Source organism: Trachurus trachurus (genome assembly GCF_905171665.1).
Source record: "Trachurus trachurus genome assembly, chromosome: 15".
NCBI classification, from domain to species: domain Eukaryota; kingdom Metazoa; phylum Chordata; class Actinopteri; order Carangiformes; family Carangidae; genus Trachurus; species Trachurus trachurus.
Window position 1 is genome coordinate 17,660,530 of NC_139906.1, and position 25,610 is coordinate 17,686,139.

Consider the following 25,610-nt stretch of genomic DNA (forward strand, 5'->3'; position numbering starts at 1 on the left):
ATTAGTCTAATTTGAATAAATGTAGTCATTAGCGGGTTCATCCTAGTCAGTGAGTCTGAACTGTGGGGGATGATGGTCTCTCTCTCCATCTCTCCCACTCACAGAGATGGGTGTGGATGTGCATCATTCTCGCTCTTTGTGCACCTTTATCTTCATCCCATTTTTTTCCCACTCACTGACCTTCACAAAATGGCCTACACCCTTCACCTTTCCTGGGTACTTGAGCGTAATGCCTGATGCTTCCCAGATTTCATATTTACCGTTTATGTTTGAGCTGTTGAAATTTGTCCCAAACATACTCCTTTATTTTTATATGGATCAAATGAAAGAGACATAATGTTTTCATTAGTGAGCTTTAGATGTGGCAGTTGGAGCCAGGCAGTCGCTTTCCTCTGTTTTCAGTATTTATGCTAAGCTAAGCTAATGACTGCTGGGTGTAACCTTACATTTATCAGACAGATACTGTGAGGTCTTCTCATCTAACGTTCAGCCACAGACCAAAAATGGTTGTGTTCTCTTAATATTTGACATAAGTCGTTCATTTCTCTTTTCACTGAATGCACCACAGCTGTTTGTAATATTGTGTTGTTGTTTTTCTTTTGTCGTCTAAACCAGATCTTGTTTGTGACCTCCAAAAAATGTGACTATGTGCCGTTCAACAGATAATTAAAACCAGCATTTATAGGAATGAAAGGCGGCACTCTTTGAACGTCAGACCCAGGCATATGTTTATTAATTTTGTGTATTAGTACTGTAATTATAAATGCATTTTAAAAGGCTGAGTGTTAGAGCGGCCTTATGACACTGCAGCGAGAGAGCCGCACAGTCTCCTGAGTTTATACAGAATAGTTACCAGTAAGAGCATTCTTATAAACATCTGGCTCACAGGCCAGCGGTGCCAACAAACTAAACAACAGAATTATAAGACCCAAAAATTGCTGTGCTGGAATGGGACTGCACTGAGGAAACACAAAAGCCTCATTTACCAAACAGTTGTAGCGTACTTACAGCCAAAAAAACAAAATGCTAAATACCATAGTGATAGTTCATAAATATAGTCCTTTTTTGATGCCACTCAGTTCAGTTTGCAGAGCTGAATCTCTGCCCTCACTTTGGGAGGTGCCAAGCTGCTGTGTTTACAGCTGTTTCTCCTGGAAGAGGATCTGAGCGTACACAGTGTCCGGGCTTGAGGGTGTGGGGTCCGGGCTGGAGGAGGCCTGGGGCTCCGGCCTCGGCCTGACCAGCTCCAGCTCTGCGTATGTCAGGCTGTCCTCCTGAGATACCCGAGGCTATAAGAGGGAGGGAAAGGATGAGAGGAGCCTGGAAGGAATTCAGCTCAGAGATAACGCAAAAGGGGAAAGTATTGCATAGTGGATATATAAACAGTTCAGAAGTGTGTGTGTAGGGAGTGTATGCATTGCATCTCCACTTAATCTTTCACTGCGAGCAGTATTGTTCCACTTTCTGTAGTAAACATCCCCATAGTGCCTCTCAGCTGCAGAAAGTATGTGTTTACAGGCTTTGCAGGACCTTGGAACATTTAGTTTACTCGACAAACATTCAGTACAATAGGAGTCCTATCCAACGTCCTCAGATCCATCTAGTTACACTAATCCAATCAGTATGTGCGTGCAAAAGAAATGCTCACATCTTCATTTCACTCCAGAATCACAAGAACGGCATGAGCAGAGGTACTGATGATCCTTAGTTTGAGTAGTTTTCTTCTGTATATATTTGTTTGACACTTTTATTGTAGATATAAAACCAATGAAGCACTCTAAATAAATAATTGTGTTTGAGAAGCAATAAAGCTAAATAGAATTATCAAGCTCATAACTGAATGAAGAGACGGCAATAAACTCCTGTAGACAATCATACAGTCATGAGACAAATTCCCTCTTCTGCGTCTCTCAATAACAACTCTGTGCATGTAAAAAAAAAAAACATTTTGCAAAATGTTAATAAATACTTTCTAACGAATATATTAAATGCATATGTTTCAATAATGGAGTTATGGCAGTAGTGGGCACAGGAATAATAAGTGAGCTTGTGTGATGGGCGACAAGGAGGAGACTTACGGCAGCAGATCTTCTTGGCTGAGTCTTTAACCTTCTGGGCTTTTGAGGTCTCTTTGCAGCAACAGGCACTGAAATACAAAGACAAGCTTAATTGACTGAAAACAGCAGCCAGGAGGAACAGATTCCCAAATACAACTGTGTGACTGAAGTCAAATTCATCCCTCGACCACTTTATATTACACGTAGTCAGAGTGAAGCTTATTCTGCCATTTCCAATGTCACTTATTGAATTTACCTCAGACAATACGCAGGCTTTTTACCCAAATACATCGTAAGGTTTAATCCTCTGTCTGTTTGTCTCTCAGTCTCTCTGCTGCTGTTTCTGTCAAGGAAATTGAATTATACTGGAGATATCACTTTCTTCTTTTGTACTTGCTGGATACCTTGATTTAATGTTGTTTTCTTTACCCGTTAATTCCCTCTCTAAGCATCACATGGGGCCGGAGCCTCTCTTAGCCCCCTGTGACTCTAAAGCATCCAATGTGTTTGGAATTTGAGATGAAATTCAACCGCTACCCAAAGGTTCAAAGACCGAGATTTGAGCCGCAGGCTGCATGGTGACAGTAGTTCACTGAGCCACTGTCCTCTACCTGAACCAAAATATTAGACTGTGAATCTAATCTAATAATTCTGTTAGTATCTAGTTCATTTTATTATGTGGATAATTACACAATAATTGACAGATTCCCACGAGGAGGTAGTTGTTTTTTTTCTCAAAACTGAATGTTTTTGTCTTTCCAGAAACAATATGAGCAGGAAAAACACTATTTATAACTCATCTTTGTCCACACTGAGACCATAGCAGGTGATGAGGAACATTGAGCTTAAATAGGTTGGCAACCACAGTTTATGGTCCTTTATAAGGAATTTAAAGTCATATTCTGCTCTTAAAAATGTCACTCCACCTTTGGCTGGTATGTGTGGTGGTGGCTCTTCAGGTAGTTTAGGCGGTGATATTGCGACTCTTCTGTCAGGTTTCCGTCTTATATCTTTCCTCTGTGGTTTTGGGGAGGAACTGGAGGAACTGATGGAGCTGGTCACAGTCTCTCCTGAGCTGTATGGAAGAGAGGACTTGTAATTAGGGCTGCAATTTATTACCCCTGTATCAATTATGCATATATACAGCTATAGGTGACATTGTCGAAGAGCACATTTTCTAAACCAGAAATAAATAAATAATGTAAAACAAAAAAGTAGCAAATAGTCACATTTGAATCAGCAAATCCTTTGTTAATTCATATCCTGTTAATTAACTGAGCAACTTGTTAATTAAATTCATTACTATTTTTGCAGTATACCGTACCTGCTTTCTGGACACTTGACCAAGAGGTAACTGGCTATAAAAAGAAAAAGGAAAAACAGAGTTGACAGGGATTTTTTGTACAGAAAACATAAAGTTGTAAAAGTAAAGTACAGTGGTGGTTTTACCTTTGAGTCTGTGTCTTCTGAGAAAGTACTGGCATGTGAGGACCAGCGTGAACAGGAAGATGGACAACAGGCCCAGTGAGCAGATCAGCACGGCGCACAGATACACATCTGAAAACACACATAGATGATAACAGTGACATATACTGTAGCATTATCAAACTAGTATAGTAAAGTGAAGAAGATGAGGGAAAAAACTGTACCTGCAAATAAACGCCACAGTCCTTCGCTGCTACCATCCTCATGAGTAAAGTGCACTGAAGAAACAATTATTAAAACAAAAAAAGTCAGCAAAAACACAAAACTGTGCCCAGACAAAAAAACTTCTGTAAATTGCTGTTGTCTAAGGGCAGTGACCCAACACAGCAGACAACCTCAGTGGTTTCTAGAAATATCAAAACCGCTGTCATGAAGGGAGAGTCTGCTGCAGCATCAGCCAAACCCACCACACACACACACACACACACACACACACACACGGAGGCCTGGTTGCGTTGTTGTTCTTGGACGGTGTTTGGGGGGTTCCCTGTTGCTCTGCTTCTCCACTTCCTTTTGTTGGTCACTTCACAATTGTTTAATGTTGTGATTCTTTTTTCTTTCTTTTTTTTTATTGCCAGTGTGATAAAAGAATGAATAAAGAAGTCCCCAGTATGTGCCAATGAATGATTGTCTGTGTATAGGTCAGGGGTATTTGACAAGGGGAGTGAACAAGGTCTGTGTAAATAAATTACTTTGTGTCTCTGCTCCACATAATGAGATTTTAATACGTCTTTTAAACACAGGTTGATAAACATATTAATAAGAAATGATAAGGTATTAACTCTAATTGACTTCCATCCTGTTTCCAGAGTGTTAATTAATGACAAGGAGCAACACAATGGCTTTGCGATGTAACCAAACAAGGAAAACAGCAACAAAATCTGTATCAGATCTATGTGTGATCAGGTTTACAAGATGCACTTTAATGTAGCACAAGTGATGCATTTTTCAAGATACTGTGGCCAGCTCTCAATTAGATGTTGTTGTTTTGGGTATCCAGTATCCAGAAATAAGCCTTACAGAACACATTTGATTATAGATATGAGAGCTAAACCTTACAACAGTGCAATGCAATATGCTCTTCTTTTCAAAATCCTACATGTATAATTTTTGTTGGGTTGTGTAAATTCAGTGCTACGATAATTACAGAGGGATAGTCTATGATGTTTTATTATTTTGTCCTCTGTCTGCATAGGCAAAAAGACGAATTGTTGCAAAATCTATCAGATATATGCAACAGACATCACTTGGCAATGTGAACCATTCACAGTTAATGCAAGTGGGCCACATATGACCTTCACAGTGTGGTTAGCCACATGCTAAACCCTGCATCTGATTAGTGCATGCAGCCCGTGGTTAGCAGGTTGGCCGTTGGGGAGGTGTATGGAGGAGTTTCTGAAAATGTTCACAAAGAGCCAGAAACCATCAAATACAGATGTATGTTCATCTGCTTTCCCACAGTCCAGCTGTGAGGGGAGGAATACAGAAAGTGAACCATCCATGGCAAAAAGTGAGATTTCATTTTACGGGTAAAAAAGCAGCAGAAAACTTTGAGTCTGAGGGTCTTTGGAGAAGGAGCAGCCCAGTGACCTCAGCGGGTTGTGTAGCCTTCACTCTGAGCTCTGTAGCTCTGCAGACTGAGGGGTTCCCTGGATTACAGTTACAGTAAAAGTCAGTTTAGTCTTTGTTATAATGTCAGCTCTTGTGTTTCTGGCCCTGTGGTCGATGCATGTCGGAGATGCCTGTGGCTTCCTTAGTGGGACAGTGCCCTGAATATAGGGCAGGGCGTTGTCAGATGGATCAGTCTGACTTAAACTTCTAAACACACAACTAGTGAATCTGTGCAAGGTGTGGCCAGGTGAAGCCACGCCTCTAGCATGATAGAGCAGCACTTTGAACCTCTTCTTCTGTAGAATCAATCGAGTTAAATCAAACACAATTTTTTTGCTGCACGTGATTCAAATTACTTCTTGAGCAGTTTTGATCAGGTTGTTTATTGTTGATTTCTGCAGAAGCCTTGGCACAGACTAAATAAGTTCCACTGCAGCTGAATTCTCCAGTAAATTTTCTCCTGAGGCTTGCATAAAAGCGAACCCAGAATGCTGACGTCATGTAATTTGGAGGGTTTTTTTTTTTAAAACGTAGCCAGCTCAGCAACACTCTACCTTTTTGGTCCTCACGCTCAAACACACAGAGAGTGATATTGTTGAGTGTGGTTTGGCTGTGTGAGCTCATTGTTTGGAGATGGAAATGCCAGAGGATTGGGGTCACACTCAAACACATATAGGCTCCACTTAGAGCAAATAGCACAGTGAGAGTCAAAGAACACATACTGCACATTTCTGTTTGCTCTTGGTCCTGTTTAATAAGAACTGCTGCTCGTCTCTTTTTTTCTGCACTTCCATGGCCAGATAACACAGACACCATGCTCCCACTGAATCTGTGAGGGGATTCCTTGGAAAGGAGTATTCCATGGAAAAGATTTTGCGAGTAATAACACCAGAAATCCCCTTTGGCATTCATCCCTCATTGACCAGGGTTGTGCAAAAGTGTAAAAAGTGTAGAAATGAAATTTAATACGCTCTCTCGCATTTGGTCTAACAAAACGCTGCATTTCCAAGCTGGAAATAGTGCAGAATCAATATTGTTTTGTTAATGTTTCACAGCCTAATTCACTTTTGACTTGGCCTCCAAGGGGACAAAGCCCCGGTGCTGCAGAGTTTCAATATCTTGCTCTAGGGCACCGAGGCAGGGATGATGAAACGCAGCACCTTGGCTTGCCTATCCACGTGAAGGTTGTGTTCAAGTGCATCTTTAGTTACCTGTGAGCTGTGTGGTGCTGGTACCATTGGACGATGCTCTCCATATGGTTTTGTGTTTGCGGATCTCCTGAACCTTACAGGTGTAGAATCCCTGCTCCGTCCCCATCACATTGAAGATCCGCAGCTGGTACAGCTCTCCCTCCGTCGCCTCGTGCAGGCGAAACTTTGGCTGGGGGAAACGACGGGTGTAGTTCCCATAAAGCTTCATCTTCCTTATGCCCATCTTCACAATCAGAAACTGGGTGGGCTCGAAGGCAAGAGGAGGAGGAGAAGGAGGAGGAGGAGGAGGAGGGGGAGAGGGGGATGGAGAGGGGGAAGGAGGCGTGAGAGTAGGAGCAGGAAGAGGAGAGAAGAACCAGCGGAGGATGAGGACACTGTTGCTCCTCTTCCTCTGAGATACCAGGCAGGACAGGGTGAAGTTGTCTTTCTCTGTTACCATGACAACAGGTCCAGGGGTCACTGTCACATTCAGGGCGTGACATACCTCTGTTAAAAAAAATAGACACAAACAGCACAGGTAGTTTGTACAGCTTTTGTTGTTTTTGCAAACACACCCTGTGCACTTTTCTGGAGATGTGTGTCTCTTGTTTTGCGTATGTGGTATATTGATGTTGTTTTTTGTTGTTGTTCTTCACTGGATGCGCTGCGTGCTCTGACAGAGTAGTTAAACCAAACCAAACCAAACCAAACCAAACCATAAAATATTTTTCCCCAAACAAGAGTGCAATGATCTTGGTGTAGACTCCTCCCTGCTTTTTAAATTAGTAATTAACACTTGGTAATGTGTCCCACATGGAGAACGGCTGAGTTCATCTTTGCAAGATGTTTGATTTCCTCCTAGTTTAACACAATTGTGGCATTTTTTGACAAAGCAACTTTCAATGCACACCCACCAGTGGCCACTGGGATTTATAGTGTTAAGAGCTCATGCTGGTTCTACTTATACATGTCATTCCATCAGTGGATGGGAATTCAGTTGATATTACCTACTGTAGAAGGCATAAGAAAAGTAGGCCAGCCTGGAGGTACTGTGTTTTATTCTGCTGCCAGCTGGGTCAGGTCTGTCTAGAGGAGACATGGTGTCTGGACACAATATGTGTGATCAGACAGGCAAAGAGAATCTACAGGTGGGAGACATTCATCTTCAGGACGGTACACTCCGAAACAGGCAAAGAGAAACACGACAGGATAACAGGGACCATCTGGACTCCCTCGCTCTTTCTTTCTTTTTGTTACTCTGCGAGTTGGGGAATCTCCCTCAGGGTCTGTCCACCACTATTTAATGTGACAACAAAAGCAGCAACAGGGACTTAAACCAACATAACACAAAATTGAACATAACCCGAAGATTATAGGGCAGGAAATAATATGAGCTGTAGGTCGAATTTATGGCAGTTTATAGTACGCACATTATACTGAGGTTTCCTCTGATCACAGAGAACAAACTTTTTTTTTGGTTCATTTTAAACAAAGACATACTGGCCAAGTTTTCACAAGACCTCTGGTGTCTAACCTTATGTCAATATCGTCAGTAATGTAGTGGGTAATGTACTTGCAACTTAAGTTTGTTGTAGAGGCGATGGTTAATGCAAAGTGTCTCCTACATATTTGACCATTTTTATGCCAAAAATGTATATAGAAACAGACTCCAAATTTCCAGTTTCACTGTTAGATTACAAGTCAAGTTAGATTCATTTTCTGTCTTTCTTGCCTGATCTCTCACATTCTTACTGGTTTATATTGCTGTAAAAAGGTGAACTTACCTGTGACCAGAGCCTTAGTCAGGACAAGGACCACTATAGAGAAGTACATTTTCCACAGTCAGCGAATCCATAAACCCAGACAACTGCACAGCACTTACACAAGCAGCCACATTCAAAACAGAGCCTGACTACACGACCCACCAGAGCCCTTACCCACCATTAACTCTTCTCCTCTTTCTCCTCTTTTCTGTGTAATATGAAACAGTAAATGTTCTGTTCCCACTTAGAAACTCCCACTCACTCTCCCAGTACTCTCTCTCTCTCACTGTCTCTTTCCCTCTCTCACTCCCTCTCTCTCTCTTTCTGTGTGTGTCCTGCAAAACGTAGGAAATGTCATTTCCTGTGTTTCTGCGAGGAGTCCTGGACCATGGCCCAAAACCCAAGAACTCCAAAGCGATGGTCAAATCTCGTGGTTTGTGTGTGTGCGTGTGTGCATACGCTTGTCACACTGTGTGTCATTTTGAGAAGCATATACAATAAAGCGCTGAACATGCATTTCCATTACTCTCAGAGTTGAGGGGTAATCTCGCATCTCCCAGTAAAGCTCACAAAGAGAAAACCTTGGTGTTCATATATGTGAGCGTGCACACGTGTTCATGCATCTAAGTGTGTGTGTGTGTGTGCGTGTGTGTGCAGGGACCTCTCCCTGTCTGGCTGCTGGACAGAGTGGCATGGGCTTGTCTCTGGCTGTGGTTGTCAGACTGTCCCAGTGGTATGAAGCCTGCTGCTTTATTGGGCAGGCTAAACTGCTGAGGCAGGGCTTCTGCTGGCGCTTTGAGCTCTGCCAAAGCCAAATGGAATTACACAACAGATTTAACCCTTCATACATATGACCTACTGTGTGTGGGATTCACTTGGTGGATGGATTCAATGGAAAATGTACTGTTTGGGTTGATCAAGGCCTCTTTTCTAACCTTGACAACATGCTTTGTTTTGAAAGGAAATGTTGTATTGTAGTAAGTTTAGGCCACAATACTAGTGGTAATTTTATCAATTATGGTCATGTAAAAAAACCAAATTAATAGTTGTGGTGACAGTAGAGAAATAAAATGTCTTCTTAACTGCGCCTTTTACTTGGGGTTTCCCTCAAGTTTTACTTTACTTAAGTCTGAAGTTCAAGTCTTTTCTCCAGTGGGGGAAACACTCTGCTCTGCCCTGCAGTGGTGAAGTCAGGTTACTGCTCCTCAGGGCAACAACAATACTTGAGGTTACTTTGAAGCTGGGGAGTATGCAGGCATTCTCACCACATGTACATTTAATCTGAGTTTGTGAATCAAGGGAAATCAAAGAACAGACATTTTCACACTGCATCATTTCTACCACTGGATCCCTCAGGTATAGTAATCATGGATTTAAGCATTTGGATTTGATTCACACAGCCACAAAAAAGACACATTCGCCTAATGTTATCAACAAAATGTTATTTTCTCTTTTTGTGTTTATGAACTCTCTCGGGTCGTATTATTGTGCTCTCAATAACACTTTGTATAATGCACTCAGTAAAAGGACTCTTTATTTTGAGTCATTCAGACCCAGGGTACATTTCAAGAGTCAGAACAAGATGCCAGTGGCACTTATTGTTATTACAGTCTTATAGGCAGGAAAATGAAATCGACCTGCAGCAAAAAAGCTTTTATATTTCAGTTTTGTTTATTTTTAACCTTTTACATTGTGGTTTTCAAAGACAGTCATCATAATGAGAAATTATTTTTTAGAACAAAGTTTGTTTTTATTGCCATGTCCATGTCCACACTACTCTGTTACACAGCAACACAGAAACATTCTCACAAACTTCCAACTTTAAACATGGACTACTGTAAGAAATTTAAACTTTTAAAACAACAACAGTCACATCACCATGTTGTCACTTTGAGACAGTGGTTGAATACACAAACTATGCTTTACACCATCTGCAGATCTTTGATTGACACTGTGGCTTGAACAACATTTCATGCATCACAAAAATGCAAAGAGTAAGATTTCTCCAACAAGAAAAAAACAATTAAAACTTATGCAGGCCTGCCAGTGTTCATAGCAGAGACCAACATTTCCCCAAGCTACTAAACACTGTTGACATACTTCTGCTGTTTAATGTATGATAACATACTTCTAGATCTAAGAGACGACAGGATACTGATCACGCTGTATACACAAGAAACATCTTAGCTTCTCACATTCAAAAGTCAAATGGAATGGTGAACTTCTCTGTAACACAATAAATAGCTCAACAGCGTATCTCCAAAATCATCAGCAGCACATTAACAGCATGTCTCAGGGACTTTTTAAAGCTACAATCTGAAAACTGAGACTATTTTCACTTGAAAACGTCATTTACAAATACTTAAAGTACTGCATATGGGTGTATTTATGTTATCATATACTTCACTTAGCTTCTTGTCTACTTTACATCATTATTATTATTACATAATTAACACTTCTAAATCAAAGGTATCAGTCCTTGTTCTCACCAGTCAGAAATCTCCATAAAATCCTCCAAGTCACTCATAGTTATTATATCACGGGGCTGACATTGAGTGTGGGCTGAGTTATCATTTTCACAGACCGAGCCTCCTGCAAGCTGGCTGTTTGTGTCACACTCTGGGAACGCCTCATATGAGCTTTGTGTGTTGTAAACCGTGTTATATGTTTTCTCTGTATCATTAACTGTGTCCATGTATGGTGTCTTCTCCGGGCTGTAGCGATGCCCGTCAGAGTTCTGCCTCATTTCAGGGGCTGGATATCCCTGATTCTCCCTGACAGTCACGGGTGCTGGTGACCTGTGAGGGGGCACAGAGTTGATAGCTGCAGGTTGGTAGCCCTGTGAATAACCATGGTAGCCTTGATAAAGCATTAAGGGCTTGCCAGCTGGAGAGGCCCGGGAGAGAGGCTGTTGCTGTGGCTTGAGCTGTGAATGGGGTTGAAGCTGAGGCTGTGAGTACTTTTGCTGGGGCTGGGGTCGGGAGGTGCTCTGGTTAGACTCACGCACATTCAGCTGCACATACTTTCCCGTCTCTGGGTCAAAGAAAGTCTTTGTTTTCACCTGAACAGGAACGTCCACTACGAAATACTGACCAGAGCCAAGGTCTTGCAGAACCTTGCGCTGAGTCAGTGGGTAGGATTGAGGGTAGCCTGACTCTACATGGTACTGTGTCACTGGAGCTGGAAGGCAGGTATGTTGGAGAGTGGGAGATGAAGGAACATGAGCAACAATTTTAGGAGCAGCAGCGTGGGAAGCAGGGCCAGCAGCAGGTGAGGCAGTAGGGATGGCAACAGGGGCAGTAGCGTGAGGCGAGGCAACAGGGAGGGGCAAAGGACCTGTGGCTTGAGGGGAAGCAGTGACAGAGCGCTGCGAGGATTGGTGTTCTGTGAGGGAGGAAGGCAAGCTAGACCCCAATGCTGGAGCATGAGCGAGGGAGATAGGTGAGGAAAAATGAGGGGAAGCCACAGCATAGTGGTTAGGGGAGCATACCTCAGTGGAAGAGTAGGGAGGAGTACCAGGGACTTCTTGAGGAGCTTTCTCAACTCCAGAAGGGTTGTCTGCTGCAACTTTGCACAACTCCTTCTTTATCCTGCGTGTAGTCAACCTTTGTGCCCTGCGCAAGGCTTTCTCACTCTTTGGGGGAACAGCTGGAGGTTTACCCAGAGAGCGAGATACGTCACTGCTAAAGCTACAAGCTGACTCTGGCCTGTCATAGTCAAACAGGCCTCGCAACTCTGCAAGGTCTGCTGCACTTGTGGCAAAACTCTCCACATCTTCTGACATGTTGCTGATGACGGAGCGAGAGTCATCTTCATCCAGAACGATGCTCCTCCTGGAGTAGGGCCTATGTTGTGGGAGATGGGCCGAGTAATCCTGTGATGAAGGTGCTGGTTGAAAGGTTGAAAATTCTTTGATAGCAGCAAGTCTGTTTGACCCAACATCGCTGCGTCTTAGGTCGTGCTCCTCCTCTCCTTTCTCTGACACCCTATCCATAGGTGAGCCCACTCGGAAATCTTCTGCAAAAGTCTTATGGAAGCGTGGTTTGATTGATTTGGTGAGAGAGGAACCTCTCATGGTGTTATCCTTCACCCTGAACATTGATGGCTTAATTCCCGGAGCAGGAGATGAGGTGTTGGAGCGGGGCAGAGATGGAGCTGGTGAGGCAGCGCTACGTGGCCTGTAAATCCTAGAATGGTATCCAGACTCCTCAGTTGACTCAAGACCCGATGGGTTGTTTCTTTGTTGTGATGGTAATGGGGAGGATAGTTGTCTTTCTTTTGGTTTCCTTTCTGATTCTGTTGAAGTGATGGCATAGTACTGGAGAACATCTGACTTCTGTGCTGCTCTTTTCTGCTCCTCCACCTTTGTGGTTTTCTCTGTTTCCCTTTGAGCTGCATACTTTTCTTCATCTGTGTCCTCTCTCCTTCCTTCTTGTCTTACTCTCCTCTCATCCTCTTTCAGTGGTGTTTCAGTGTTGTCTTTTTCAACAGCTTTCCGCTCCTCCGCTGCCCTCTGAGTTCTCTTCTTTTCCTCCTCAATTGCTGCCAGCATCTTCTCTTCAATCTGTTTAGCTTGCCTTTGCTGCTTCTCTTTAGCAGCTCTCCTTTGCTGTTCTTCTTCATCAGCTCTCCTTTGTTCTTCTAGTGCAGCTCTTCTTAGCTGCTCCTCTTTAGCTGCCCTCCTTTTTTGTTCTTCCAGTGAAGCTCTTTGTTGCTCCTCTTCAGCAGCTCTTTTTTGCTGTTCTTCCTGTGCAGCTCTTTTTTGCTGTTCTTCTTGAGCAGCCCTCCTTTTTTGTTCTTCCTGTGCAGCTCCCCTCTGCTGTTCTTTTTGAGCAGCCCTCCTTTTTTGTTCTTCCAGTGCAGCTCTCCTTTGTTGTTCTTCTTGGGCTCTCTTTTGCTGCTCCTCTTCAGCAACTTTCCTTTGCTGCTCTTCTTGAGCAGCTCGCCTCTGCTCCTCTTTCCTTTGCTGCTCCTCTTCAGCAGCTCTCTTTTGCTGTTCTTCTTGAGCAGCTCTCCTTTGCTGTTCTTCTTGAGTAGCTCTTCTTCGCTGCTCCTCAAGTGCAGCTCTCCTTTGCTGTTCTTCTTGAGCAACTTTCCTTTGCTGCTCCTCTTCAGCAGCTCTCCTTTGCTGTTCTTTTTGAGCAGCCCTCCTTTTTTGTTCTTCCAGCGCACCTCTTCTTTGCTGTTCCTCTTGGGCTCTCTTTTGCTGTTCTTCTTGAGCAGCCCTCTTTTGTTCTTCCAGTACAGCCCTTTTTCGCTGCTCCTCGAGTACAGCTTTCTTTTGCTGTTCCTCAAGTTCAACTCTCCTTTGTTGCTCCTCTTGAGCAGCTCTCTCTTCCTCTTGCTGTTTCAGCCTTCTCCTCTCCTCATTCTCTTTCATCTGCTTTTCCTCCCTTCTCAGTTTTTCCCTCTTTCCTTCTTCAATCTTTATTCTTGTATTCTCTGTTTCTTTCTCTCTCCCTTCATCTCTTTGTTTTGCTCTTATCTCCTCTTCTTTTTGAGCAACTATGTCTTCCTCTATCTGTTTTGTTTTTATCTCCTCTGCTCCTCTTCTCTCTGCTTCTCTCTGTTTTTCCCGCCTCTCTTTGATCTTGATAGCTATGGCCTCCCTCTCTTTTGCTCTCCTCTCCTCCTCTCTCTGAGTGGCTCTTCTCTCTTCCTCAGCCAGAGAGGCCCTACTCTCCTCTAGAATGTGTTTTATTCTCACGTTTTCGGCTCTTTTCTGCTCTTCTATCCTTGATGTTCCTTCGTCCTTTTCTTCTCTCTGCTCTTCCATTTTAGCCAGGTTATTTTCAACCTTTTCATCTTTACTTGGAGCTGTTGTGCTTCCCTCTATGTTGTGCACCTGTCCCAAAGTGGCTTGTGGCTGAGAGTTTTTAAATGCATTGGTGTTTCTATTTGCACTGGCAACTTCTTGCAAGGGAGGGTTGTTATGGTGATGAATACCATGCTCTACATTACAAAGTCTTTGGGTATTGGTTCCAGCCACTTGTCCTTCACTCCCCTGGTTCTTGAGATGGGTTGTTGGTGACTTATTTCTTTCTTTGAGATGTTGTGCATGTTTTGCCTCATCATCTATCACACCATTGGCATCAGAAGATATTTTCTCTTGCCTTTCTTTATCTCCCAGTTTGAACATTCCTGTCCTCTGGTGTTCTCTCTCTGTAATGGGAAATGCTGGGACTTTGGGCTCTTTGTTCACTTTGGCACCCACCTCTGTCTTATTTGGCAAACTTTTCTCTTTCACAGAGACATCCTTTGGGTCTGCAGTGAACACTGGACGTCTGCTGTGACGAGTCTGTATTAGTGGGAAAAATCCTTCCTTTTTGTTGGGTGGGAATTCTTGAATTGTGTTCGCCCGCTCTTCTGAAACAATAACTTTTAATCTAGCATAGTCTGCAAGTGCAGAAATGTCAGGTATTGTGGATACCCTTTCTTTTGGTTTTGGTTTAACCTCAGGTTTATCCTTGACTACAATTTCCCTTGTTGGATGTGAATTTCTTGAACTCTGTCTATCCCTTGGTAGTATAGTTGATTGGCTTACCGTGGGATGCTTCCTGATGGGATTATCCTGACCTGCCTCTATTGTTTCATCATTAGCCATCTTTTCTTTTGTTTCCGAGTTTTTCTTTTCCATGTTCTGATGTTGAACACTTACTGAACGTGATTCCACTGTTTTCCTTTTGCATTGATCCAAGACCTCATTTTTGATTTCATTGTATGGTTTATCGCTGACAGAAGCTTTGTTTTGTACTCGCTCTGGGAAGTCCCCTCCCTTTGAAACATATTTCTCTCCTGTACTATTGTGTGAGTCATTATTTGTTTCTTCTACCCCTTGCACTTGGAAGTAATTTCCCTCCATTGACCCATCTACCGATATCCTACTGTCTTTACCCCTTCCTTTTTCAGGCTCTCCATTTTCAGCTTTAGTATTTTCAGTTGTAGCATTTACGCTGTTCTGTTGATTGCTGATTTTGTGTGAATCAGATAGTTTTGTCACATTGGATAGTATCTGTTGCACTTTGAATTTGTCCTCCAAATTTTCTTTCATCTGCTGTTCATTGTATGCTGGGGTGGCAACTTTAGTTGTGTCTTCTATGTTTGACGTTTTCACATTTTCTTGACAAGTAGATGATGAAACTTGTGTGTGTTCATTAGCTACAACCGCATGAGAAGAGGCAGTTGTGACATGATGATTTCCAGCCATTTTCAGATTGTCCTTCTCAGTTACTGCTGACACAACTCTGATGGCAATGCTGTCTATATGCACATCATCATCCACTTGATTAGGTTCTCCATCGTGTGTCTCACCATGCTTTAGTTTGGGATATTGGTTTTGATTCTCAGCTACATGGTGGGGTTGAGTAGTTTTGTTGACTGGCTTTACAGGTGTTGAGTCCGGTCTCTTTTCTTCCATTAGGGGTTCATTCTTGCCATCCATATTCCTGGTTATGAATGGATTTACAGCTGTTATATCTTCTTTCATTGATATTTTAACATCATGTTTTATCAGAGTTTCAGCATCATCTCTGTTGGAATCAGTCTTGCACTTGATTTCTGTGCTCTCTACTTTTACCATGATGTTCTCATTCCTATCTCCTGTTTGGATTTTTAGTGGATTTTGCTCTTCTGTTTTTCTTTTCCCTTCATCTTTCTTTGTGCTCTTTGCTGAGCTCTCATTTGGTGTCTTATTTGAGATGTTTTCCATTTCTCTTGTTCTTATGTCCTGCTTGTGAACAGGTGGTTGAGTTTCAGCCAACAGTTTTACGTTTTTAGCAGGTACAGTGACTCTGGATGGTACTGTTCCTTTAGCCGGTGGTTCTTGAAGTTGTATTTCCCTTTGGGGTCTTGCATTTATAGACAACGTTTCTTTTACATTTTCCAGATGATTAGCAACTTGATTTTGATCCTCCATAACTGTTTTCTCTGTAATTCTCTCTGTTGCTTTGGAGATACTGCACTCTTTCTCTTTTGTTTGTATTTGATCTTGGTTGCTGTTATCCCCATTATCATTGCTTTCTGATGGCTGTCTTTCTCGTACGGTTACCATTATTCCCTTGATCTGCAAGGAGTCATCAGCCACATGTGATCTTTTCTGACCAATGGTAAGATTTAGTGAAGGTGTCATGTCCTCATGACCTGCTTCACGGTTACTCTCAGGTGGCTTTTCTATTGTCATTGGATTGGAGCATTTAGTTTTGACCGGAGCTGTAGCTGGGGATGGATCCCCTTTCTTCTTGTTTGGATGATCAGGATACCCTTTAAGTCCCTCTTTCTCCTTTCCAGAGTTTGTACCATGGTTTGCTTCCTGTTTTCCTTGGTTGTTCGTTAGTTCTTGCTCTTTACTTGGCATTTGCATCTTAATCCCTGATTGATTCTCTTTCTTTTGATTTTCTACCAAGCCATCATCTGAGCTTGTAGAATAACTTATTGTCTGTTTTGCATCTCTAGGTATTTCTGACGCAGTGCCATTGATCTTGACTGTTTCTTTGGGGACTTGTTTCTGCGAATGGTCTACTATCTGACCAGTGGTTACTGCAGATTTAACTGATGTTGTAGCAGAGCTAGGTGTTGACTTGACTGCTTCCACCTGTATCCCTGAAAGCTCCATCTGGTGATTTGGTTTATTATTACTGGACATTGTGCTTTCATGCTTTTTATGTACCTCCTGTGATGGAGGCCTCTGCCGTATATTATTACTCTGAATACCTGGTAATTGCTTGGTAGGGTGTTTGGACATAAAACCATCTCGTTTCGCAAAGCCCTTCTCTTTAATTGCTGAAATCTCTTTTTCAGCGTGAGCTTTTATTCTGGAAGTCAGGATCTCTTGCTTGGTCTGCACTCTTTCCTTATGGGACAGTGCTCTTGGTGGGATAAAATGTTGATCTTTAGCTGGACCTACACTGTGCTCAGTTGATTTAGATTTTCTTTCTATGGGAGCCGCTTTTGCAAAATCAGAATCTCTTCGTTGTGAATCATCACTGTGTTTTACAGGGTCACATTTTTCCAACCTTACACTATCATCCTTCATTTTATCAGTAACTGTGTCAGAGTTAACTCTATTACCTAAATGGGTGGGTAAATAATTAGCACTGGATAATTTGAATTCTTTGGAAGTCTCGCTGTACACATAGTGACCTTCTGTCAACTCGCTGGATTTAAAGCTTACTACTTCCTCATTTTCTGTGTTAGCTGTTTCAAATGCATTTGTAGGACTATGTTTATTTTTTAATTTTTCATTACTGTTAACTTTATCAAGAGATAAAGCTCTTGTGTCATTTGCGTCATTAGAGGAATCATTTTCAGTAGCTGACACTTTGTTTGTGTTAGTTAAAACTGGAGAAGTCACGCCTTCAGCCCCTCTATCAGCTTTATCTTTGACAACTGACTCCTCCTTGTGTTGCATTTGTAATGCCTGATCCTTCTTTTTGTGACCGTCATTTCTAGTCACATTTCCCTCCACATATTTCTTTGTAATGTTATCTTCTTTTGTGCTGATGGAGTTTTTGGCTCTTTCTTTTTGCTCTCCTCTCATTTTCTCTTTTATTTTGGCCAATTCTGCTTTAGCTTTTGCTAACTCTGTCTTAACTAGTTCAACTTTATCTGGCTCATATTTTACCTGTTGTATCCCTGTTATTTTCGCTGCAGGTTTAGAAAACCTCTCCACCAGGCTCTCTGTTTTTGTTAGCCCTACTTTAGCTAGGTCCACTTTGGACTGCTCCAACTTTGTCTGCTCAGCTTTACTGTCTTTATCTGTTGCCTCTTTGAGTTGATACATTTTTGATGTAGGTGGTGTCACATTTACTTGAGTTTCCAATTGTCTATTATCCCTGACTTTAATGTGGTCTGCTATGACCGCTCCAATTTTTACTCCCTTTGTTTTCTCTTGTTCTGTCTTAGCTAGTTGCTCTGTAATCTGCTGTTGTTTCACTTCTGATTTTCTAAGATCTCTTTGAACCTCTTCTGTTTTTACCTTTTCTGTTCTGATTTCCTCTGCCTTTCTTTGCTCTCTTTCAATTTGTTGCACTCTTGCCTCTTCTTCCTCAAATTGCTTCACTTTGATCCTTTCTCTTGTGGCCTGTGCAGCTTGCTGTATTTTTGCTGTCTCGGTCGTTGCCAGGTCAGTTTTTATGTGTTCTTCTTTTAGCCTTTCTGCTTTAGCTTGTTCAGCTTTGACCTGCTCGGCCTGCTCCTCTTTCATATGCGTGACTACTGCTTCCTCTGTAGTATTTCTTGACTCTTCTGTTACTTTTGGTGCTTCAGTTTGCTCTGCCTTTTTCTGTTCCTCTCTTGCAGGTTCTGATTGGTTTTGTCTGAACTGTTCTGGCTCGTCTTTACCATGTGCAGCTTTAGCCTGTTTTACTGTCTTGTGTTCTGTTAGCTCTGCTTTAGCCTGTTCTGCTTTGACTTTCTCTGAACCAGCCTGCTCTGCTAAAATTAACCTACCCGACTCTGCTTTGGGCTGCTCTGCTTGAGCCCAGTGCTGAACCTTTGCCAGGTCTGCTTGGGCGTGTTTTGCTTTTAAATGTTCTGCCGAGGCCTGTTCAGCCTTGACCTCAGCAAACTGTCTATCCTTCACCTGGTTTGCCATTGTGTGAGCTGCTGCATTGTCGGGATTAGATAGTAATGTTTTCTGCACAATGTGTTCAAACTGTGGTTTGGCTTGTACTGGCTGGAGGCTTTCCATTTCATGTCCCTTTGGAACTTGTGTATATTGTTTTATCTGATCTGTTTCTTGTGTAAGCATAGTGTTATCTTTATCAGAATACAAGTTGTGTTGGTTTCTGTCCTGATCATCATATCGATTATAATTCTCTCGCAAATAATTTTCTCTCACAACGTTTTCCTTATTGTGTCCATCATACTTTTGAGGTATATAATTGTCTCTAATTGCTCCAGGTTGCTGTTGTCCATAATAGGCCTGTTTCTCGACAGCATCATTACTAAATGGAGCATATTGCGGTATCTGGGTTGAAATGTTAGGATTGACAAACCCAGTATTTTTATGAGAGGATGTTTCAGCACCAAATCTCTGCCTCAGCTCTATTTTTTTAAGCTCTTTATTTACACTTTGCTGACTTTCGCCTCTGTATTTGTCTCTGGGTATATTTAGTTCCTCCTTTATCGTGGCTGCTCTTTGGTGAGCCTCTACATGTTGTTCTTTTTCGATTAAAGCAGTTATCCCTTGTTTCCATGGAGAGTTAGCTGCTTCCAGACTGAGCTTTTCTGTGTCTTGACTGCTTGTCTGTTTCCACCTATCCTGTGAGGACACATAACTGTAATCATGTTTGTTGTCTTTGAGCTGCTGATATCTATCCTCCTTTGTGAATTCCCTTCCCACTGTTTCATTAAAATGTTGCTCAGCATTTGCCTTACTTATTAAATATTCTCTGGTTTGATTGTTGTCAGCATTTAGCTGCTGTGTTTCTGTAGCTGTATACGCTGGTTTAAGCCTGTGTGCATCCCCTCCCAGAGTTTCCACATTATCTATTATTCCTTGCTTGTAGGGAGTAAATGGTAATAAGTCTTCATGGAGATTCTGTCCATTAGCCAGCTGATTGGTGGCGTAATTTTCAGGTATGAAGCCAGTGAACCTGGAGTGATGAACTCTCTCACCTTGTATCTGAGCTGTCTGGTAATCACTTGAAGTGTATCCTAAATATTGCCCTGCGTGTGCTGTTGCAGGTTGAGAATTTGGGGCTGCAAGAGACAATCCAGGGTTTTGATACTGGTTTGCATATTGATGAGCAGCAATTGTCCTGTTGGCTTCCTCTACATGGGTAAACTGCTCTGGATCTGGAAGGTCAGGGATGTCTATTACAGTGTCTCTAGGCTCCTGGATAGCAGACGGTTTGTTTTTCTCCACTTTTTCCAAGCCTTTAAACTTGGTTGGACTGTAGGTGTTTTTTACTCTTTTCCTGTTGTCTTTGAGATTGAAGAGCAGGCTCGTTGCTCTGGACTTGTAGCTGGACATCCTAACATCAGGAGTTGCTCCCCTGCTTTCAGCTCGGACTGGAGGATGTTCCACTGGTTGAGGTGAAGCTGCATGTTGGCGGATCTCTGACATCTCCATCTCTTGATGTGCATGGACTGATGGTGTGAGCAGCTGACTGATGTTGAAGGGAGTTGTACTTGTGTTATTTTTGACAACATTTGGCGCCATTGACACTGCATTGTTGCCATAGAGAGCCATATTATTATTGTTATGAAGTACTTCTTGTTGATTTGCTAATATCCCCGATGCCACATCTTGCTCTGTCATCATTTTGATTTTTTGGTGGAGGGCTTTTACTGAGCTGATGGTGTCCCGGACACGTCGGGACATCTCAATGGTGGGCGATGCAGTTGACGGACGCTGGGACGGGAGCCTGTTAGCGCCCAGGCTCTGCGCCCTCTTCCTATAGTGACCAGCCAATTCTGACTCACAGCGTTTCTCCACGGCTGCAGCTTTATGCAGCATTGTGGATGTTGATGTGGAGCGCGGAGGAGCGGGAGGGCCCATCGCTGCCAACTTATTCCTTGGGTGTCTGATATCCCTCCCATCCAATCTGTAAGGACCTTGTGGTTGGGCCTCCAGTGAAAGCTCCTGGTACATTGGTGTCTCGTACCATTTAGGAAACTCTGATCTGTGCACAAACCCTGAGACTTCTCCTTGTTGAAAAGGAAACCTGTTATGGTCCCTCCATACCTTGAAGGGACTAAACTCACTGTGTATAAAGAAGTTAGAGTTACAGTTAACCTGGGAGGACATGCTGTGTTTACTGTGGGAAGCGCTCATGAAAGAGGATGCAGAATTCATGTGAGCCACTGCCGCTACTTCAGAGGAGTAGAAGCTGCTTTCACGGGAAGCGAAGGGGCCAGATGAAGGGAAATGATCACTGTTAAAATTTTGTTGGTATGATGTTGAAAATTCAGAAAGTTCCCTTTGGATACTCATTAGAGCTGATTTGTCCCAGCTTGTCTCATCATTCCACTCTCTGACTTTACCATCCATCCCTGATCCATCCCTGTGTCCCTCAGAGTTAAAAGCTCTGATGAGGGACGATACTCTGGAGCGGCTTCTGCGTTGCTGTGAACTCAACTCTGTGGCGCCATTGCTGAGGAAAGACAGCTGTTCTTCCCTCAGAGATTTCTCCTGTTGAGAGGTTTCCACAAAGGAGTGCTGGAATGTGGCAGAAACCCTCCCCTGTGTCCTTTCCCCATAACCCTCCCACTGAGGATCTCTGTGGATCTCAGAACCATATATCCCTCCATGGATCCAGTCCTGTCCATACTGCTGCACTCTGAGGGTGAAGCTGTCATGTGCAGCTCTCTTAAGTTCCTCCCTCTCCGTGTCCTCCCTGTCTCTGTCCTGGGCACTACGGCTGAAGGCCAACTGTCTGTCTCTCTGGCTGCAGGGTGAAGATGAACACAGGTCTGAGTCATTATAAACAGCCTCATCTCCAATGCAGAGACTCCTGAATGCTCGATCTGTCAGGTTGCTGACCTCCCGGTCAGTCTCATCCAGAAATGATCCAGCGCTGGAAGTATCACTGTAGCCTCCATCGCTGTGCTTCCGATGCCCGCCACTCTTTCGGCCTGAGCGGCGCTTCTCAACTGAGGTCATGATGCAGGCTCAATAGCAAAGAGCTCTGTCCTCAGGTGTTGAGTCATTCATGCGAACACAGACCTCAAAATTATACAGTCTGCCTGCTGCTAGAACTGCAGGACCCAGAGTTTGGGGCCCCTGGTCAGGATTTTGTGCAGCCGGTTGTTCCTAAGGCATTGTGCCTTTTAGTTTGCCTCTGTCCACAAAATCCTGGAATTTGCTGTTCTCCTACAGGAGAAGAGAAAGGGCTATTAGTCTAGATCTGACCATGCACCCACATAACCATTCATCTTAAAAGAAACAGTTGTAAAACAGTGTTTGCATGATGTGTACTGTATTTCAATCTTCCTCTAAAGATGTTTCCTCTCATTTACAAACTGCACCTGATTTGTTGTGGTGCTTAAATTTATGTCAGCTGGTCTTAATACAAAGCATTTATTCCTTTGCATTACGTAGCAATGTACTGTATGTGCTTCTGAGAACAGCCCTGTAAATCCGTCCACTCAATCACCGTGACCTTCAGAGACATGCTGTTAATAAAACTACACTGTTGCTGGGCACAGTAAAGACAGCCTCACGTGAGTTATTTTGGGAAAGCAGAACGCATCTGTACAAACTTACACACACACACACCTAACATGTAACATGTAATGTTACATTGAAAACCAATCTTGTAGTAAAAATTGTTTTACTAGAGTACGGAGAGAGCAGGTGGAAAGTGGATTAAAATATCTTTATGAAGAAGAGCTTCTAAACAGAGATTTCACAGGTAAAATTATAAAGTTTATTGCTGGTTTACGTTTAGTCTGTCATCTAAAATGGTTTAAAATGACATTTAAGTTACATTTAAATAAGATAGATTAAAAACATAAACATCACCAAAACGTCCAATTTACAAAATAAAATGTTAATAAAGCAGTTACATGAGTATTAATCAGGTGTTGGTGCTTTTTTATTTGGAAAACAGTGGTTTCTGACCCGTAAATGTGAAACAGCCAAGTCCATGGGTGACTGCTGTGACATATTTCTGTCTGTTGACATAAGGACTTTCTACCCTTGTTACTGTCTCTCACCACCAGTGAGCAGGCTGTTGTGCATTGCTTATGGGCGGACCTCAAAACTGTATTTATAATAAACTAAATTTAAACTGTAAAAATTATATATAATGCAACACACACTCCAACCTCTTATCTCATACTATGTCTGTTGCTTTTTAAAAAAGATATTTCAATTAGAGGCAACAAGGTAACGTCATGTGTATTTACTGGCTAGATTAACTGCAGCTGCCAGGCAGCCGTCACCTTACTCAGAATATCCAGTAGTTCATTAATATCTTCTGACCTGTAGGCCGTCCATTTCATACACATCTACAGAGCAGCTACACCACAATGTCATACTGCCAAACTAAGTCACTATCAAATGTAAGGAGATTTAAAAATGACAGCTTTTTCCTCAAGTGTAAAACAACTTAGGTGGGAAATAAACTTTTTAGAGCTAAAATCACTTCAAGAATCTTCTTCCAATTCATGGTTAACATTAAAAAACAACAAAAAGAAGAAGAGGACTCGCCACACTGTAGATGCTCCCAAAGTGTACAAAAATTTTATTGGAGGACTACATTAAAAACAAGACAACGTTTAGAGCAGTGCGCTCTTTGTCAGGTCAAATAATAACAATTAAAAAACATGCAAAATACAAAAAAACTCGGACTTTTAATGTCACTCCAGCACTGCATCAAAAGAGAAATTAGAAAGTGATGTAACTGCCCCTAATTTGAGCCCTTTTTGCAACAATGATCTCATGTTAAAGCCAGGATGATTTCTGTTCATTCTTGCATGTGACAGGTTTATTTTTGTCCAGTGACTGGCCTCCAACTCTAAAACATGACACCAAAGAGGCCTCGTTTTCAGAGGATCTGCGGTCCAAACGAAGACTGAACAGCAGCAAATCTGTCACTTCTGAGAGCAGAAGGGATACAACTCAAAATGTATAAATGTCAGCATGTGTCAATGGAATAAAATCAAGTTCTGTCAGTGGAGTTAAACACTGCACAATATCTTTAGTGAGCAGATGTGTGTTTTATCCTCATATTTTACTTCAACTCTTAAATTCTTAAAAATGCATGCTTGCTTGGGATGTTGATTATGTCTGTTGCTCAAAATTTTCTCTCGACATGAACAACAGTGAAGAGTGCGCTCTTATCTTACCTTTCAGGTTGATAATCCATAGTGTGAACTGTATTGTAAACTCGGCAGAAGGCTCCGTCTCCCCAAGAAGGCCTTGCTGATCTAATCCTGCCCTGTCACCCCACACGAGCCCCCCACTGGCAGCTCTGGCTCTTCCAATTGACAACAATCCAAAGCAAAAACCTCTATATAGTCCACAGTCTTTGAGCATCTGACCAGAAGACGGCAGCGGGACTTTGGGGGATAGCTACCAGACAGAAATAGAGGACTTGTCCCAGAGAGAGTGTCCACCATGGGGGACAGAATGAGGGCTTCAACTAGCATGCAGGTCTGCGAGATCCTTTGGTGTCAAGTGTCACACGGATGAAACAAACAGCCTCTCAACTATTTATAAATCTGGACCGCTAGCTGTTGGCCATTAGCAGCTAGAGCTAACTGTCAGCAAACTGGGGAAATGTTACAACCAGCTGGGGAGGTTGTGGGGTCTAAACCAGGGGAAAAAACAAATTTCCTAAAGATGTGTTATTATTGTGCTGGTGGGGGCGGAGGGGGGCTGTAGTTTGGGTGGCCCCCCACTGGGAGACAAAAATAGCTCCATTGCCTCACACTGAAGTGCCACCCTCTTCGCTTAACAGAATTGACAAGCACTATATGGAGTGTGAGTGTCAACAAGTGGCACCACCCACCTGCTGTTATCACTATGGACATGAATGAAGCTTTGTCCTGAACATAAGGCTCAAATGTTTAGCAGGTTTATCATTTATTTGCTCCTCACAGTGATTTTTTTTTTTGAATATCTGAGTGGCTTCTTTCAACAGAGATTTCACACTCACTCATAATAGTAGCCTATTTGATCCCCCTGATTACAGCCTCGTTCAACCCGAGCAGAAAAGGCCATGAGGCAGAGGAAGGGGAGGAACTGAACCTCCTCCTTCTTCCCCCTCCACTACCTCCCCCCCTACAGCCCGCTGCTATAATAGGAGATTGCTGTAGCAGATAGTTTCCTGGGATTCTTGGCGCGTGCCCGCAGGATGATGGACACACACACATGGGCCTTAATGGAGACACACTCCCCCACAAACACACACATACACACACACACTGACAAACACACAGATGGCTTTACATACAGCTCACCAAACTTTGGTAAAAGGCTGAGGTAATCCCTTTTTTAAACTAATCTCTTTCCTCCCTGCTCCCTGCAACCTCCATCACTGCACCCACACGATCTCCTCATCCAGCATTTTCCCTCTCCGCACTGGACTCTGAATGTCAGTAACATCCATCTCCCGACCTCTTTCATGAGATAATCAGCCTCACATCTCAAACATCATCATCCAGAAGTTGCAACTTGCTGATATAGGGAGCCCATCATCTTGTTTTGCTACTTACTTTTGGGCCCTCAATGCTCGGCACTTGTTAAAAAATTGTTTTGATTAATAAAATTTAATTTACAAAGACTTCCCTCAGCAAAAATTAGTGAGTGTGTTTATCCAAAGTGCTCAATTTCCCCACTGAGGGTTGAGATACAGCCTGTTGTGGGAAGTCTGGACAAGTCTCCTGCTCACTACATCCCTCTAGTGGACGAACCAAGAACATACAACCATCCAATTCAATTTGGCCTGTACTGAAATATTCAGAGTATGTATAAATGGGTATAAAAACTTTTATATAAAATGTATATAGTTTTTGATTGATAGGTGTTATTAGTTGTATTTTGAATTGTGAAA

General features: G+C 42.6%; 2 protein-coding genes across 3 annotated transcripts; both read right to left on the minus strand.

Annotated features, from left to right (window-relative positions):
- Positions 1–797: 797 nt before the first annotated feature.
- Positions 798–8,270, minus strand: vstm4a (V-set and transmembrane domain containing 4a). The gene is made up of 8 exons (XM_083988136.1): positions 8,128–8,270; positions 6,365–6,850; positions 3,707–3,760; positions 3,507–3,614; positions 3,382–3,415; positions 2,984–3,132; positions 2,079–2,146; positions 798–1,289 (listed from the first exon to the last, which is right to left on the minus strand). The coding sequence occupies exons 1-8, from the start codon at positions 8,174–8,176 to the stop codon at positions 1,137–1,139; spliced, it is 1,101 nt and encodes a 366-aa protein (XP_083844262.1). The 5' UTR covers positions 8,177–8,270; the 3' UTR covers positions 798–1,136.
- Positions 8,271–9,831: 1,561 nt separating this feature from the next.
- Positions 9,832–24,425, minus strand: cUnh10orf71 (chromosome Un C10orf71 homolog). Of its 2 annotated transcripts, XM_083988506.1 has the most exons (3): positions 23,902–24,425; positions 11,597–21,922; positions 9,832–10,904 (listed from the first exon to the last, which is right to left on the minus strand). In XM_083988506.1, exons 2-3 carry the CDS (start codon positions 21,710–21,712, stop codon positions 10,854–10,856), a joined length of 10,167 nt encoding a protein of 3,388 aa, XP_083844632.1. In that variant the 5' UTR covers positions 21,713–21,922; positions 23,902–24,425; the 3' UTR covers positions 9,832–10,853. The 2 variants fall into 2 exon arrangements, with proteins under 2 accessions (XP_083844632.1, XP_083844631.1); XM_083988505.1 differs by having other exon boundaries at positions 9,832–21,922.
- Between the last annotated feature and the right edge of the window lie 1,185 nt (positions 24,426–25,610).

What these genes read in the sequence shown, in the direction of transcription:
- vstm4a (XM_083988136.1), bottom strand. Translation starts at nt 8,176, where the DNA reads ATGTACTTCTCTATAGTGGTCCTTGTCCTGACTAAGGCTCTGGTCACA. An exon ending in CAGCACCACACAGCTCACAG is followed by an intron (nt 3,761 to 6,364) that starts GTAACTAAAGAT and finishes TTGTTTCTTCAG; the next exon opens with TGCACTTTACTCATGAGGAT. An exon ending in CAGAAGACACAGACTCAAAG is followed by an intron (nt 3,416 to 3,506) that starts GTAAAACCACCA and finishes TTCTTTTTATAG; the next exon opens with CCAGTTACCTCTTGGTCAAG.
- cUnh10orf71 (XM_083988505.1), bottom strand. Translation starts at nt 21,712, where the DNA reads ATGACCTCAGTTGAGAAGCGCCGCTCAGGCCGAAAGAGTGGCGGGCAT.